Source organism: Mesoplodon densirostris, chromosome 5 (assembly GCF_025265405.1).
Source record: "Mesoplodon densirostris isolate mMesDen1 chromosome 5, mMesDen1 primary haplotype, whole genome shotgun sequence".
NCBI lineage: Eukaryota > Metazoa > Chordata > Mammalia > Artiodactyla > Ziphiidae > Mesoplodon > Mesoplodon densirostris.
The window spans coordinates 48,469,496-48,487,662 of record NC_082665.1 but is presented as its reverse complement, the minus strand read 5'-3'; the positions used below and the strand labels follow the sequence as shown (position 1 = coordinate 48,487,662).

Here is an 18,167-nt window from a genome sequence, read left to right as displayed (position 1 = left end):
TGAGAAGGGAAGACGACGGCCAGGTCTGGCCCGGCATGCCTTGGGCTTCCGGTGACCTCTGGCCTCTTTCTGTCGTCCGCTCTTGCTGCCTAGCGTGCTTGTTCTCTCACTGCTTTCCGTCCTTGCCTCCCTCCCGTTTTTCTTCTCACTCTGCCTGGTGACTGTGGCGCCCGTGAACAGCAAGGAGGCGGTGGCGGAGGACACTCGTCATGGCCGCCTCTAAGCCTGTGGAGGCGGCGGTGGTCGCAGCGGCTATTCCCGGCTCCGGGAGTGGGGTGGGCGGCGGCAGTGCGACTGCGGGCCCGGGCACCGGGGGCCTGCCGCGATGGCAGCTGGCGCTGGCGGTCGGGGCGCCCCTGCTGCTGGGTGCGGGTGCCATGTACCTGTGGAGCCGGCAGCGGCGGCGCCGGGAGACCGGGGGCCGAGGCGACGCCAGCGGCCTGAAGCGCAACAGTGAACGGAAGACCCCGGAGGGCAGGGCCAGTCCGGCCCCGGGCAGCGGACACCCCGAGGGCCCCGGTACTCACCTGGAAATGGTGAGAAGCAGCCCCGAGCCCTGGAGGTAGAACCCGGCGGGTGCAGCGTTTCCTTGACGGGTTATGCCCGTCAGGGGGCTTCCCATCAGACGGAAGCTGCCAACAGGCAGCGCATGGGTTTAGGGAAACTCAGTTCTGGCTGCCTTTATAGGGAATGGAGTAGCCCGAGGGCACAGGTTAGCAACATTCGTTGAGAGCTTCCTTTTGGTTTCAGAAAAATATTTGCCTTTCTCTCAGTGACACAGCATTTATCCTTAGCGTTGTGGGTACGGGGACATTTGCAAATATGATGATTGTATTTAACTAACTAATGAAGGAGCCAAATTCCCTTAACTATCGGTACGTTGTGATATGAATTGCCTTGGTCATGTCTAGGGCCTAGGACTTAATTAGTAATAATCTTTTAATAACAAGCGAATCCCCTTTTTTGAAGTATTTTAGGTTTGGGGATAGGTAAATACAGTGACTGTTGGTTGACAAGAGTAAAATGGTGTTCAGTGGCATTTATTTCATCTGTGGGCATGAGTTCTTAAACTTTTGGGGTAGAAGCATCTTAAATTCATTTTTAAATTTTACCTGGAAATTTACATGATCAAGCCTGACATAGGGTTAAGCCAAGCGTCGGAGTGTCTGGTGAATTAACTGCTTTGTATGGCTTTGTTGAACTATTAAATCCTTCTGGTAGCTGACAGCTGTGGGGGGAATTGGCCTGGCTGCATTTAACAATACTGGGGTGAGATAACGTGAGGTGGAGGATTTTATCTGAGTCTGAGATTGTACAATGGCGGTTACGGAGTAAATCAGAGTTCACAGTAACCTTTGGTCAAAAAACTCCCAATTATATACATTTGCAAGTTATTTCCACATTATACTATTCAGACTGAAGACATGTTTTTACTAAGTAGTCAAATTAATTTTAAAGGAAGTTCTGATGTGGAAGCAAACTACCTTAGTTTAGTGCATCCTGTATATCTGGCGTTGTGCTAGGCCCTGAGAGAGCCAAATAGTCTTTCTAATGAGAGAGTAAGATACTGCTTTAAAAAGAAAATGCAGAAAAGATGCAGTACAAGTATGCTGGAAGAACCCATGGACTGTGAGAACCAGGAGAAGTGTGCTTTATATTGGGCTCTCCAGCATGGTTACCTTGAGAAAGTCATTTTATCTCTTCGACGTTAGTGTCATCCCTGTAGAATAAGAGAATTAAAATATTGGATCTCTTATATTTCTTCCAGCCCTAAAAATTGGTGATTCTGAGTGCTATTAATGAGAGTGGTAATCAAGGTGATTCTTTGAATTAGTCATCATTTGTCTTGTTTTCATATTTCTGAAATTCTCTGGTCGTTTCCTATTTCATTTGCTTATTTTAGTCACAGAAGAATAGTAGGTGAATGAAAAATACATAAAAGTTCTCTGTTCTATAATAGTCACCAAAAATAAAGATAATTTCTATAAAAGAAACAAGGTTTTGATATTTCATTGCAGTTTCAAGTACTACCCCACCTCACCTCTTTGGTATGTGATAGAATTCAGCAAACTGTCTTTCAGATTTTAGATTTCCTTAAATCCCATTTTCAGCTTTTCAGCATTGTCTAGGTCAACACTGTGATAATTTTAAAATTTCATGGTGTATTGTAGTTTTATCAGAACGTATTTTTTAATTCACCTGACTGCCGCTAAAAATTAGACTTTAACATTGACTTCTTTGTATAACTTGAACTGCTTTAAAATGATTCCGTTTGACCCAAAATAAAATTGAGCAGAACACTTGCATATACTGTTCTTGTGGAATTTGTGGGGTGGTACCTGTAGTCTTGCTTTGAGTTACTAGATGATACTTTAGTAAAGCAACAGTAAGAATGTCTTTGCCATTTTTTTAATGGAAATTTGTATTTTAGCTGATGGTGACCAATAAATACTGAAAGACTGTTTTTGTCTTTTTTATAGTCTAGTCCTCAGAGTTATTATTAGATTACCTAAATATAACTGACCACAAATTGAAATTTATTGTCATCAGTGGTTGGAGAAATTGCTTTATATTTGAATAGCACCTTTAAATTGTCAACCTCAGTGGGTTTTGTAAACAAGAAAGCATTTGTTTGAACTGATGGAAAAACTGGCAGAATCCTGATGCTCTGACTATTCTTTCTCCACCTGAGCAATAGCTGTAAATTTTAAGGCAATGAAGGAATGGACAAATATTGTCAGTTCAGGGTTCAATATCAGTGAATAAAGTGGAAAATCAGTGGTTATTGTCTGTTGGCTTATGTTTGCCTTAATGTAAAAATGAACTAATAAAATAACAGGGCTTCTGTCTATTGGGTTTGAGATATTCACGTGCAAGCAGGCTATATCAAATTATTTTTTTTTCTGGGATAGCATATACTTGTAAAGCAAAAGCAAAAATTCATATTTTTAATTAATGGGGATTTTAGGATTTCACCAGAGAAAGGCGTCTAATCACAGTTGATAGTGTGTGAGATAGAGGTAAAGTATTAAATCATATTCCACTTTGGGCCATTATAAAATCTACCATGATGTGCCATTTTGCTTCAGTAATTTATTTTGAAAACTTGAGAATTACAGATTTTTCAAAGTTGGTAAGGTTCTTTGCCAATCATCTAATCCACAGGACTTCTCAGTCTTTGGGCCAGAGTTATCACAGGGGAGCATCATGCCCACATATACACCAAGCATGGTATCTGGTTGCACAAATGTCTTAGGTATTTCTTTTTTCAAGCAACCTATTTTTTTATTCTAATACATTTATTTATTTTTGGCTGCATTGGGTCTTAGTTGCTGCGCGTGGGCTCTCCAGTTGCGGCGAGCAGGGCCCACTCTTTGTTGTGGTGTGCGGGCTTTTCACTGCGGTGGCTTTTGTTGTTGCAGAGCACAGGTTCTAGGCACCTGGGCTTCAGTAGTTGTGGCACACGGGCTCAGTAGCTGTGGCACACGGGCTCTAGAGTGCAAGCTCAGTAGTTGTGGCACACGGGCTTAGTTGCTCCACGACATGTGGGATCTTCCTGGACTAGGGCTCGAACCCATGTCACCTGCATTGGCAGGCAGATTCTTTTTTTTTTTTTTTTTTTTTTATTTATTTATGGCTGTGTTGGGTCTTCGTTTCTGTGCGAGGGCTTTCTCTAGTTGCGGCAAGTGCGGGCCACTCCTCATCGCGGTGCGCGGGCCTCTCATTATCGCGGCCTCTCTTGTTGCGGAGCACAGGCTCCAGACGCGCAGGCTCAGTAATTGTGGCTCACGGGGCTAGCTGCTCCACGCCATGTGGGATCTTCCCAGACCAGGGCTTGAACCCATGTCCCCTGCATTGGCAGACAGATTCTCAACCACTGCACCACCAGGGAAGCCCCTTGCAGGCAGATTCTTAACCACTGCGCCACCAGGGAAGTCCCTGTGGTTTTTTTTCTAATGTGCATGTATTTATTATTGACTTTATAGTAGTGTTTTATCCAATTGTTTTTAATTTGATGATTTTAAAAAGCAGTTACTCTAGTGTTCAAGTTTTTTCAATGTTACACAGGAGTTATCCCAACAGGAAATGTTTAGGAACCACTAACCTAAGTCAGTCCTTTAGAATAGGAAGGGAGAGATGTACCTAAACATTTTAATAAAGGGGTCAAAAACTGAGTAACCTGCTGTTATCAGTCATGGTTGAAATGAAATAATTCTTCCCCCTCAATGATCTTTTTCTAATCTTTTTTTTTTAATCAGGGTCACTAGTGACATTCTTATATAATTAAGTCTAGAGAACACCTTTCAGTCTTTATCTTACTTGATGCTTTGCAATATTTCGCATTGTCTTCTCTTAATTTCATATTTTTTCCTTTAGCTTCTGAGACACAATGTTCTCCTGATTTTCTTTGCCTTTCTTAAAACTTCCTGATAACCTCTCCTTGCTGATTCCTCTCAGTCTCCTTTCCAGGCTCTTTTCTCTGCCTCTTTTGGTGACCTTCATGGTTCTGTCATAGGCATTCTTATATTCCATACCTTCACTGGATGCTTGCTTGCCCTCCAGAAGCTTCACCTAACACTTATATACTGATGGCCCCCTAATTTCTTGTTTATAGCCCAGACCTCTCAAAAGGCCCAGATTTAAAGGAAATCTTCACCTCATTACAAGTGTTTCACACCAGACTCCTGTTTCTCCTGAGACTATTCCTTATCATTTAATGTGTGTCATCTAACTAGTTTCCCAAGCCAGAAACTTGGATATCATCCCAAACTTTCTATTCTTTCCATGTTCTCCACATCCAATCTAGAAACATGTCCAGAAAATTCTACTTCTTAAATATCTGACTACTCCTCCATTCCCACTGCTATTTCTTGACTGAATAACTGATACTCTCATTAGTGTCTTCCTCCAATCCATTTTGTCAGTACTAGAGTAAATCCTAACAGTCCCATGCTTAGAACTGTTAAGTGGTCTGTTTATTGCTCACCAAGGTAAAGTTCAAATTCATTATGATTTAAGACCCTCTGTGATCTTGATCCTGCTTACCTCTTGTCTTCATCTCTTGCCACTTCTTGTTTCTTGCCTTTGGATGTTTTGTAACAATGCCCAGTACCCCTACCTTCTCATCCTTCAAGTCACAACATGTATGTCATGTCACCTTTTCTGAAACTCTTCTACCTAAGCATACTGTTATGTGATTACATAACACTGAATTTTTCTCTTCCACAGCACTTACCACATGGTACTAGAGTCACTTACTCATGTCTTTCCTACTAAACTCTTGACTCTGTGAAGGCTGGGACTGGCCCTATCTTTCTCACCGTTTTTCAGAACCTGGCACATAGCAAGTGTTGAGTGAATGAACTGATGAAGCTTCATTATTTGACATTTAAAAGAAATTCCCACAAACTGAATATTTTTTCAGACCAGCTTTTCATTTGTATTCTACCAGTTTATCCTAGAAATTGGTTTAACAGTCGTAAACGTCATTTAGGCATTCTTTTTATAAATCACGTGATTTTGTATGAACTACAACCATAATCCTGCAGAAGCAGCATTCTTTTTTAATATAAATTTATTTATTTTATTTATTTTTGGCTGCGTTGGGTCTTCGTTGTGGTGCACGGGCTTCTCATTGCAGTGGCTTCTCTTGTTGCGGAGCATGGGCTCTAGGCAAGCAAGCTTCAGTAGTTGCGGCACGCGGGCTCAGTAGTTGTGGCTCTCGGGCTCTAGAGTGCAGGCTCAACAGTTGTGGTTCACAGGCTTAGTTGCTTTGCGGCATGTGGGATCTTCCCGGACCAGGGCTTGAACACGTGTCCCCTGCATTGGCAGGCGGATTCTAAACCACTGCGCCACCTGGGAAGCCCTGGAAGCAGCATTCTTACAAGTAGTTTCTTCTTAGGTAAAGAGTTCTCTGTGTTACAGTTTAGTAGGTGGGGTTGTAGATTTTTGAATTTCAGAACGTAATATGGGAAAGGACTTTCTTATTATCTTAGGTATCATTTATCCTAGATTTGATTCTTATAAAAGTAACAGTTGGTCAATTAAGTACTGAAAGATTGTTTCTCATGAGGTAAGTGTTCCAGAGTTGATTGCTACTTCTGTAAAGTTGGGATCCAAATTTTAAAATATGCCTTTGGAATTTGGTAAGTTTAAGGGAATAAAACCATTTAAGAGAAACATTATGGAACCACGTCATGTATATTTTAACTGGATGTAAATGTGTAATTATGGTGATAAGTAATATAGTAGTTCCCTCTTAGCCAGTTTCAGCTTTCTGTAGTTTCAGTTACCCACAGTAAACGGTGGTCTGAAAATATTAAATGGAAAATTCCAGAAAAAAACAATTCATAAATTTTAAATTGTGCGCCATTCTGAGTAGCATTATGAAAATTCACACAGTCCCACTCGATCCTACCCTGGATGTGAATCATCCCTTTGTCCAGCATATCCTGCCCGTTAGTCACTTTGTAGCTATCAGATTGACTCTTGTACTAGTAACCCTTATTTAATAGCCCAAAGCACAAGAGTAGTGATGCTGGCAATTCAGATATGCTAGAGAGAAGCCATTAAACTGCTTCTTTTCAGTGAAAAGGTGAATGTGCTTGACTTAAAGGGAAAGGAAAAATAATCATATGGTGAGGTTGCTAAGATCTATGGTAAGAATAAATCTATTTCTCAACTGTGAAGAAGGAAAGAGAAATCTGCTAGTTTTGCTGTCACATTCAAACTGCAAAAGTTACAGCCACGGTGTGTGTTTAGTTAAGATGGAAAAAGCATTAAATTTGTACAATAAGATATTTTGAGAAAGAGACCACATTCACATAATTTTATTACAGTATATTGTTATAATTGTTCAATTTTATTTTTAGTTACTGTTATGAATCTCTTACAGTGCCTAATGTATAAATTAAACTTTATCCTTGGTACTTATATATAGGAAAAATGTATATATAGGTTTCAGTACTATTCACAATTTCAGGCATTCACTGGGGGTCTTCGAATGTATCCCCTATAGATAAAGGGGAGATTACTGTACCTATTTTATTTCCTTACACATGGATTAATGTACCTGATTCTAGCTCCTTTCCTTTTAGTGACTATACGTGTGTGATCGTCAGAATAATATTTTATAAATACTCGCTAAGAATTTACAGTGATTCCTAATTACCAAATTCATGTCATTGAAAGCCATCTGTAACATAGTCATGTTACCATCGCAGGACTTGTTTTAGAGCTCCCTTTCTGGTCTCCTGAATTTCTTCTCTGTCTGTGTGCTGAATAACCCTTTTGGCGTTGTTTTTCCTCCTTGGAGTATTTTCCTGACTGTCGTTTGTTAGTCATTTTGGTTCCAGAGCAGAGTGTTCCAAGTAACCTTCACTGAAGTAACCTTGACTGATGATTCAAACCCTGATTGTTTTCTTACTTTGTATTCTAATAAATTTATGGGGATTGAATCAATACTTTGTTGCTTTGGTGTTTAAATGTAACTTGTTCTCCATAGTAGATTTGCCTCTGCAGGAGGTGGAGGGCAGGTTCCTAGTTTTGTCTCTTTGACAAGTTTCAGCAGTGTTTGTTGTAGAGAGAGAAGACATATTTACTATGTTTCTCATTGTTTCCTTTTAGATTTATTACTTGAGTTATTTGTTCCTAAACCTTGTTTTACCCACATAGTTTGTATGTAAGTGTGTGTATGCAGTTGCTACTCTTTGAACTAAAAATTTTCTAGTTATTAGCTACACAAGTTTCTAATCACATAATGTACATTTTCTTAATGTGAATTGGGGTTTCAGTGTTTGATCAGCGGTAGTTCTTTTGAGAGGCTGACAGTTCACTTGTTTCCTGCACTGTCTCTAGAGTTCCTTCAGGATAAAGACTATCCTGTTGATCGTTGTACAGTGGAGTCACATCAAATGTGCTTTTAACTAAAATGAAATCAATTACACTTGCTTAGCAAAAAGAAAAAGACCTAATTATGCTGATGATTCTCTGTCCTTTTGCTCTGGGGTCAGTAGTGAGCAAGATATAATACCTGAACTATTTCCTTTGTTTCAGTTCCAGAGTGTGAGTCTGGATGTGATTCTGATGATATTCATTCTTCATAAAGTGTGGATGACAATCCATGCAGTATAGAAGTAAAGTTTAGGCAATGTGGAATCAGATTGCTTGTTTGAATCTTGCCTTGGGCAAGCTTCTTGATCTCTCTGGGCTTCAGTTGCTTTTTGTGTAAAATGGGGATAATAATAGCTCCTACCTTGCATTTCCAGTGTGTTACTCTTCTGAAGAATTTTCAAAAGTAATTTTGACAACTGATTTTTGCTTGATGCATTAATGTCAGGATTCCGTACAAGTTTCAGCTCCACATATTTTTTGAATTCACTTGGCAGAATCACATGGAGTCATGAAGTTGACTCTGCTGGACAGTTATTCATTATGATGAGATGAAACTTATTCAAATCCTGGATGAAAAAAAGCTAAGTTATCTAATAGATTGTTTTAAATAACAGTTTGATTGTGTGACATACTCGGCAGAAGTGAATGTCTTTTCTTTTTTATAATTTGTCTGTATTCTTACCAGTATTCACAGAGTTTAAATTTATGCCTGTGGAAATTGAATACATAGTACCTAATCTTTTCAGTACCTAATCTTTTCAAACTGTTTTCTTTGAGGAAGAGATTAGTACTTTTTGAATCCACCAAAGTTACATGTGGGAAGCCGGAGTGGCAGGAGTGGAGTAACGGGAGTTTGGACGCTTATGTATAGGCAATAGCAGTGGGAAGTTACTGGATGGTTTTAAGCAGGGAATGATATGGTCCAGCTTACTTAAGAAGATCTTTCAGATCAATCAGAAATTAATTTGTTGTAAGAAAAGTAAGAGAAAGATGCATTTTCACAGAATTTTACTGTAAAATATTATGGAATGTTCGGAACCTTAAAAAGATTACCAAAACCAAGAGTGATTTCCAGTAACATAATGTCCTGATAGTCTTTTAAATCTCCTTAGTAGCTTTTAGATATGAGAATAGACCACATGAAAAGATAATAGCATTTCAGGGTGTTCCCATTACATTCTAGAGCTGTATGTCTTCATTTCTCATTTATAAAATATGCTTTCAAAATTGTCTTTGGGCTTATTTTTCAACTTCAACCTTTAATTCTAAAAGTTCTTATTATAACTTGAGAAGGTAGACTGAGTAGGGGAGAAAGTGACTGAAAAGCAGTGCAAAGGATTCCTGAGAGTTGGAATTAAAACCCCTTATATTATAAAGAATTGGTAGTTGTATATTTTCTAGTTTAAACTTTTTCCTCCAGTGCATTTATTTTGATTTCTACCTGGTATTGGCCTCAAAGCTTGTGAAAATAATGTCTAATTCCTGACACAGCAGAATGCTGATGTTGACTGATAAGCTGGCATTGTGCTAAGTAGCTTTTTGTCCTAAATTTTACCAGTGGGCCAAAAAAATTAGCTTTTCTGTACTGTCCCTGTTGTAATGCCATTCTTTCTCTTCATTTTTGTTAGTGAAGGGAAGCCATTGGACAGAAAGTATTGTAGTGGGGGGGTGCAATGAGCAGAAGGTGATAGGGAGGTTAACTGAGATATTGTTCTCCCCAAACGTGGTTTGGTAGCGCTCTGCAGTGACAGTGGGAGAAAATTTGCAATTTGGTGATTTGCCTATGTAATTTGATCCTTTTTCACTCAATGTCATAGCATCTTTTTTTTTTTTTTTTTTCCAGTACAGTAAGGAAAGGAAATAAAGCAGGTTCTGGTTTAGGCCTTAGGTGATAAGGAATTTATAATAATTTTTAAAATTTTATTTTATTTATTTATTTATTTTTGGCTGCGTTGGGTCTTCGTTGCTGCACGCGGGCTTTCTCTAGATGTGGTGAGTGGGGTCTGTTCTTCATTGCGGTGCATGGGCTTATTGCAGTGTATTCTCTTGTTACAGAGCGTGGGCTCTAGGTGCGTGGGCTCAGTAGTTGTGGCACACGGGCTCTAGAGCACAGGCTCAGTAGTTGTGGCGCATGGGCTTAGTTGCTCCACGGCGTGTGGGATCTTTCCGGACCAGGGCTCGAACCCGTGTCTCCTGCATTGGCAGGTGGATTCTTAACCACTGTGCCATCAGGGAAGCCCCTAGGAATTTATAATAGTTTTTAAAGGGAATCTATTGTAAAACTTGACTGAATGGAGGGAAATGGGTAATTGAAAGATTCTCTTGGTTGGTTTTAGGTTGATTTAGACCTTGCTGAATAAAAATTGGAAGTATCCATCTTTCTAAGGAGAGGAAGCCTTGTGTACCTATCCAGTTTTCTGTATTCTTTTAACTTGTCTGCCTTCACCATGACTGCTTCTCCTTGTATTCTGTGTGACATCCTGTAGCCTTAAACTTCCAGTAGACAGGAAAGAGTTCATTGCCTCTTTGTGTTAATGAAACAAGGTCATTACTCTGTCCAAAGAAAGTTCTTTTTATTTAATCTGCAAATCTTTAGTAAAAATACTAAATAGATTTTCAATATGTTTGTAGCGGAACATACTCCTCACAGGCATTTGATACATTATTTTCTCTATCAGCAGTGCCTGGCATATTAGATTGTGTATTAGCTATGTTCTCAATGACTTAGAAACATTGTAAACTTTTTACAAGAAATTGAAATAATGTTTTTCTTGTTTTTGTATTTAACATCAAAAGTAATTGTTTCACTATCTTGAAGTTTTATTAGGCATACAAAGGTTTGTGGTAATGATGTTTTCTTGGTAGATTGTATCTTTTATCAAAAAAACTGACCACAGAAGTGCTCCATGTGAGGCATGTGAATGGTATTTTGTTTTACTGCCTTTTTGTCTGATACTGACTTCATTTTTGCAAGTATTTGCATTCTGTAACGTTTTTACATTCTTTTTTACATTCTGTAACTTTTACATTCTTTTTTTGACCTGTTATTTTGTTTTAGGTCATGCCTTATAGGTAACATGTGGTTATTTTTTATTTTAAATAGTTTATTTGGGCTTCCCTGGTGGCTAAATGGTTGAGAATCCGCCTGCCAATGTAGGGGACGTGGGTTCGAGCCCTGGTCCAGGAAGATCCCATATGCCGTGGAGCAGCTAAGCCCACGAGCCACAACTACTGAGCCTGTGTGCCTAGAGCCCATGCTCTGCAACAAGAGAAGCCACTGCAGTGAGAGGCCCGCGCACTGCAGTGAAGAGTAGCCCCCGCTCGCCGCAACCAGAGAAAAGCCTGCGCACAGCAACAAAGACCCAATGCAGCCTAAATAAATAAATAAATAAGTAGGTAGGTGGGTAGGTAGTTTATTTATAATAGGGAGATTTAACCTATTTACATTTATTGTTATTATTGACATGTTTAATGATTCCTGCCATATGTACTCCACTTTTTTGTTTGTTCCTTTACCCTCTCCTTCCTGCTTTTTGTTTTATTGATCGTCTCCACTGCTTTGGGGTTTATTTTTAGTGGTAAGGAAGTTGTACACCTCTGTTTCTGTTCTTGTGTTCAACCTTAAATGCTAATTTAGCTAGGTATAAGATTTTAAGTTCAAGATAATCTTTCTTCAGGACTTTAAAGTTGTTGCTTCATTGTTTTTAAATACCTAATGTTGGTGACAATATGACCCCAGTTTGGTTCTTTTTTTCTTTGTAGGTAATCTGGTTTTTTTCTACCTAAAAACTTTAAGGATTTTTACTGTGAAATTTCACCATGATATGTCTAAAAATGTGTGTCTTTTTTTTCAACTCCAGAAATTTTTCTAATATTTTTTTAAAACACTCCTTTCTATGCCTTTCCTTCTAAAATTCAGATAGATAGACGTTGGAACTTCGGTATTTATACTCCATATCATCTAACTTTTCCTCCAAACTTCTCACCTCCCTGTCCTCTGTTCTTGTTGCATTCTGGCAGATTTCCTTGGCTCTGCCTTCTACTTGTTAATTTGCTCCTCTGTTATGCCCATTCTAATATACAATCCATCCATTGAGTTTATTGTAATAATCCTTTTTAATTTTCAAGATGTCTAATTGGTGCTCTTTAGAAGCAGCCTTTTTAAAAATGACTGTGATAACCTCATTCCTCTGATGTTAAATTTTCTGTTTGCTTTGTTTATCCTGCTTTCTCAAATACTAGTTTTTTATTTGAATCAGGTGCCTCTTTTTTATGGTATTAATTTTCCTTTATGTTAGCAATTCTTGACAGTATCGTCTCTTGGAAGATAGGCAAGGTATGCTTGTCACTTGTCTCTTGGGTGGAGGGGATCCTCACTCCTTCTGAATGATACAACCCTACTCCAGTCTGACTTCTCTTTCTCTTAGTGGAGTGGGAGGACTGATGAGGTTGCTTCAAGTGCAGTTTTCCAGCAACTAGAATCCACAACTACATGAGAGAGTCCTAGTTGTTTTCTAGTATGAATGTTTTGTGCTGAGGATTTTTACTGTCAAAGTTTTTGGAAGGTGATTAGGCTATTTACAAGTGGAAGATTTCATATTTATCTGTTACTCTGTTTGTGTTCTAGTTGGCTCCTTTCATCATCCCACATCTTATTTTAAAATGAGCATGTTTCTTCTTGACACTAGCTAGCTTAAACTAGCTGTTTTACATTCTGAACTTAAAGTTTCCTACACATCCTTCTTTGCACACTATAAAAAAAACCAAAAAACAAGAAAAACAAAAAATTATAGCTACATTCAGACTAAAGGAGAAGGGAGACAAAGGTAAATGGAGGGGGAAGGGTAGCAAAGAAGAATGAAGCAAGAGGAAGGGAGAAAAGAGCAGATACAGAAGGTTGCTGTCCCATCGTCTCTTTGTGACTGAGATGCCCTGGGCCCCAAGCAGCATAGCCTTCCCTGTAAGTTAGTTGGGGCGGTAGCTACTTCTGCTTTTACTTTGTCAGTGCTTACCTATTGGAGATACACGGGTTCTTTCGTAATCACATATTTGTTAAAGTTGAATGATGTTGACAAACAATAAAGTTTGGGATGAAGATGTGCCATGAAGCTCTTGGACCTAGTAGCTGGAAGCTAGATAACTGGATTTGTCTACAAAGATGCTTCCCAAACGCTGACTGAAGCTTTTGCAACTGTCCTCAATGGGTATTAACTACCAACTCATCAAGTATGTGAGATGGCTCCTCTAGGAAGCAGATTCTGAGACAAAGATAGGAGTCCCCCAAATGTATTTGATTAGCAAACAAGAGATTTGGGATAACAATTGTAATGAAGATGGCAAAGTGTTTCTAGTATCTCTTCTACACTGTTGACAAACAGCCTAATAGAAAAACAGCAATACGTGTCAGTAAGTGGTTTTCAGAATGAAAAAGTCCAGTGGCCAATAAACAAACATGAACAGATTTTCAAATTCACTGATAGTGAGGAAAATGTGAATTGCAATAATATGTGAACTAGAATTATGTTACGCTGGGGTTTTTCACCCTAGGCACTGTTGACATTTTGGATCAAGGTGGTGGTGTGTGGGTGTTGTCCTGTGCATTGTAGAATATTAGCAGCATTCCTGGTTTCTACCTACTAGATACCAGTCGCGCCTCCTCCTGACCCCTAGCTGTGATAATCAGAATGTCTCCAGACATTGTGAAAGGTACCCTAGAGGGAAAATCATCCCTGATTGAGAACCACTGTTTTATACTCATTAGACTGGCAAAAATTAAACACAGCTATCATATCTCTTGCTGGTAGGAATGGCAGAAAAGTGGTACTTTCAAGCACTACAGCCTTTTCTTGGGAGAAGTCCAAGTGTTTTTCAAGTTAAAAATATATAAACCTTTTGTCTAAGCAATCCTGTTACTAACACTCTATCCCATGACGATATTTATATGAGTGACTTGCATTGTGAACAGCCATTCTGCCCTCCCATTTTTTCTTCAGTGTGTCATTTAATCACCGTGATCCGAATCTATTACTGAGTATTGATAAGTTTTTCATAATTGTTTCCTCATATTTCAGAACTCTCTTGATAGAGCCCAAGCAGCCAAGAACAAAGGCAACAAATATTTTAAAGCAGGAAAATATGAACAAGCTATTCAGTGCTATACCGAGGCTATCAGTTTGTGCCCTACAGAGAAGAATGTTGACCTTTCCACGTTTTATCAAAACAGAGCTGCTGCCTTTGAGCAGTTGGTATGTATCCTAGGTTGGTTTTTCTGTTTGTTTTGTTTCTCTTTATTTGCATAATGTTTCAGTTAATGCCACTCAAATAAATCTAATCAACTTTTTGAAGTTGTTTTGAAATTACAGGATTTTTGTTTGGTTTTTATATCCTTTAATTACATAGCTTTTTAAGAACAAATTTTAGTTTTGCTCATCACACACACAATCCAAAGTTGTATATATCAGATTTTATGAAATTAGGTAATACAGAAAGTTAAAGTTTCTGGTGACCCCATCCTCTTCAACAGTTTGAGTTTATTTCTTCAACTTTTGTCCCCATACATGTAATAGTAGCATACGTTGGGGGGGAAAGACCAAAAGATGAATTCCTATTACATTGTTTGCAGCATATTTTTTCAGTTGCCACTGTATCTTGTACAGCTTCTCATAGCACACACAGATCTATTTCATTCTTTTTAAAGGCTATATGTAGTAGCTGTTACATGGTTGTATAGTGGAAAACATCTCCCTGTTGATGAACATTTGAATCGCTTCCTATTTTCCCTATTGCATTCAGTGTTGCAGTAAATATTTTTGTAAGTATTTTTTTGCATACTTTTGGGAGAATAAAATTCTAGAAATGGAAATATAAAGAGATAGTATCAATACCTATTCTAATAATAATATATGAACATGTTTGTTTTCCAGTATCTCACTGACTATGTGTATTATCAGTCTTAATATTTGCCACTCTGGTGGGAGAAAAATTCTCTCTCATTGTTTTAATTTGCAATTTTTGAGATGTTCGTGAAGTGGACAATCTTTTTCTATGTTTATTCGGCATTTATATTCTCTGCATTTTTTGTTCAACCAAATTTTATTGACTGTTTCATATATGAAAGGTTACTGTAGTAGGAGCTGGGTCTATAAAAGCAAACAATTATGCACAGAACTCAAGGATCGCAAAACAACTATTAGATGACATTTTGATAAACGCTTTGATTCTATAATAGACGAATGAGTGGGGTTGGTGCATAAAACAGTGCAGAATAGAGTGTTACAAATGGAGGAACAGTGTATGTAATTGCTCTGAGTTAGGCAAGAGTTTGCCATGATTAAAGAAGTATGTATAAAGGATCCTGGGGTATAGAGAGATGAAACTGGAAAGGTAGCAGAGGCCAGATCAGGCAAAGCCTTGCAGTGGTAAGAAGGTTGGGTTTGATTCTGAGTGTAATGGGAAATATTTAAGGGTTTTAAATAGGGCAGGAACATCATCTAAAATTGTTCTCACTGTTCTGTCAAGAATATATTGGAGGGAGGCAAGAGTGGAGGCAGGGAGACTAAGGAAGGATGTTGTTGTAGTTGCCTAAGTGAGACATGAAGGAAAGCTGAAGACCAACAGAATTTGCTGTTGTATTGGATGTGAAGTGTGAAGAGAAGCAGGAGTTTTAGTAATAGTGGAGTGAGGAAAGAGTGAGTCAGCTGACAGTTGAATTGAGAAATGTCTCTATTTTAGGAGCGTGGTTTGGGTTAAAGAGATAAAGTTTGGAGTCATCTAATTTTAGATGTTGTATACTACCAGGACAATAGATGTGATCGCCTAAGAGAGAGAAGGGATGAGTCCTTGAGCGTTCCAGCATGTAGAAATCAGATAGAGGGGGAGAAGTCAGCTACAGAAATTGGGAAGGAGCAGCCGGTGAGGTAAATGGAAATCAAGTAGAGTGGCAACTCCTTGGAGGTTTGGCAATAAACAGGAGCTAAGAAATGGGGTAATAACTGCAGGGAATTACGGAATCAAAAGAGTGTTTTTAAAAGGTGGAAAATACTAAAGGAGGTGTTTTTATGCTAATAGGAATGATTCAGTAGAGAAGCAGATTGATGCAGAGGCAGGATAGCTAACAGTGAAGTCCTTGAAGCGGGGAGGATGTGGATCCGTACCACAAGTGGAAGGTTGGCCTTTGGTGAAGAGGGGTGCTTCCTCAGTTTTAACAGGAGGGAAAGAGGAGATGATATCACATAGATGCAGGTAGGTTGTAGATTTGGTGGTAGAAAGATGGCTTAAATATGTCTTTTACCTATTTTTAAAAATTAGGTTGCTAATCTTTATTACAGTTATTTATATGAGCTGTTATAATGTATTGTGGATATTAACTCTTTGTATGAATTGGGAATATTTTTTCTGTTGTGGGATTCTTAATACTTGGCCTACTGAGTTTAGAAAACTGATTTCTGTCAAACAGTGCTTCCTTTAGTGTGACTTTTTTTTTAATACTTTCATTACAGCAAAAATGGAAAGAGGTGGCACAAGATTGTACAAAGGCTGTTGAACTTAATCCCAAATATGTGAAAGCTCTCTTTAGACGTGCAAAAGCCCACGAGAAGCTAGACAATAAGAAGGAATGTTTAGAAGGTGAGGGTATTTTTGTGTTTATGTATGAAAACTACTAAAGGCTTCATAGTCATTGGTAAATTTATATGAAACTCTGCCTATGAGTAGAGAAATCAATTGTGTTTAAAAGTTTTACTCTTCCCCACTGAGACTTTGTTTTCTAGTTTAAATTGAGATTGCAGATACTTGAGTACTGTCTCGGTTCCCCACTATGGAATTAAATGATTTAGAGTTTATATACCACACATTTTAAACTTGGCAATTAATGAGCATCAGTGTAATTTCATGAATAAGAAATCAGAAGAGGAGTTTTAGTGAGCGATAGTGTTTCTAAGATTCTACGTATTTTTCAGTTAATATCCTATATAAATATGAAATAATTTTGAGATGAATCATTAAAGAAAACATTTTTTGCCCTTGCAATTTTCAAACATTATCTCATACTCAATTAGAAATTATGTAATTGATACAAAGCATCAAGTGAATTTGCCATTCTCAGTAAATATTGTAAATATTCTTTGGCCTCTAATTGGCCATATCTGCTGCCAAAACTTCAATTAGGGTATCCGCCACTGGCCTATAAAGTACATTCTTCTGGGTGATGTAGAGCTAAACCAAAATGCAATTTCTGCAGTTGAAAAGTACTTTACACTACATACTTAAATCTGCTTTAAAAGCATCAATAATCAGAAATTTAGCCATAATTTTTTTAAAATAACATTATTTAAAAGGGAAAAGCTGGGCTTCCCTGGTGGTGCAGTGGTTGAGAGTCCGCCTGCCGATGCAGGGGACACGAGTTTGTGCCCCGGTCCGGGAAGATCCCACATGCCGCAGAGCGGCTGTGCCCGTGAGCCATGGCCGCTGGGCCTGCGCGTCCGGAGCCTGTGCTCCGCAACGGGAGAGGCCACAACAGTGAGAGGCCCGCGTACCGCAAAAAAAAAAAAAAGGTGGGGGGGGGGGGAAGCTGTTTTATTTATTTATTTTTTAAAAATCAGGATTACCAATTGAGAGTGGTTTAGAGAACATTTTAGAAAAATTTGAGGTTTTGTGGTATCATGTACTTTGGTGGTGGGTGGAAGGAGTGTTGCTTTGGAAAAGAGACTTCTGAGTTTTGAACCAGACTTTGAAGTTACTAAGCGATAATTGTAGAGAGGAGTTTAAATGGATTTTAGATGGAGAAATGGGATGGAGAAAAGACATTGACATTGGCACTAGCCAGATTATCAGGGGAACATACAGCAGATTGACTTGTTTGGAGGAGCAAGGATATGGAATTGTGAGAAATTGAGTTCAAAAAGAGAGAGACAGCCATTGTTCACTACTTTGAATGAAAAGTTGAGCGGTTAAGGAAACATGGATCTTTTAAATTTCAAACCACTGTGTGTTGAGCTGTAGCATAGGCAGGTTAAAATGGTATTTTGAAGCAGATTTAATTGAGAACTCTGTGGCAAGATGGCTTTGGAGACGAGGAGTAACCCTGAGGCCTATAAAAAGACCAGACATGAGAGAGCCACATTATGTTGATTTCACGTATACTTAACCGGCCAGAAAAGACTATTCCTGGATTATGTGTTTTATTTGCTGTGTACAATGTTGGAGTGATGAGAAACATCACAAATGGTGTAGTATAGTCCCTTTCATTTCACAGGTGAGGAAAGTGAATTCTAGAG

The 18,167-nt window shown here is 38.7% G+C and overlaps 1 protein-coding gene across 1 annotated transcript in view; it reads left to right on the top strand.

Moving 5' to 3' along the window:
• TOMM70 (translocase of outer mitochondrial membrane 70) overlaps nucleotides 1–18,167 on the top strand; it is a 44,819-nt gene continuing 26,652 nt past the window's right edge. Inside the window, exons 1-3 of the mRNA XM_060099813.1 lie at nucleotides 1–536; nucleotides 13,965–14,138; nucleotides 16,392–16,518. Coding sequence (XP_059955796.1) covers nucleotides 210–536; nucleotides 13,965–14,138; nucleotides 16,392–16,518 — 628 coding nt within the window. The 5' untranslated portion in view covers nucleotides 1–209. The remainder of the gene's footprint in view (nucleotides 537–13,964; nucleotides 14,139–16,391; nucleotides 16,519–18,167) is intronic.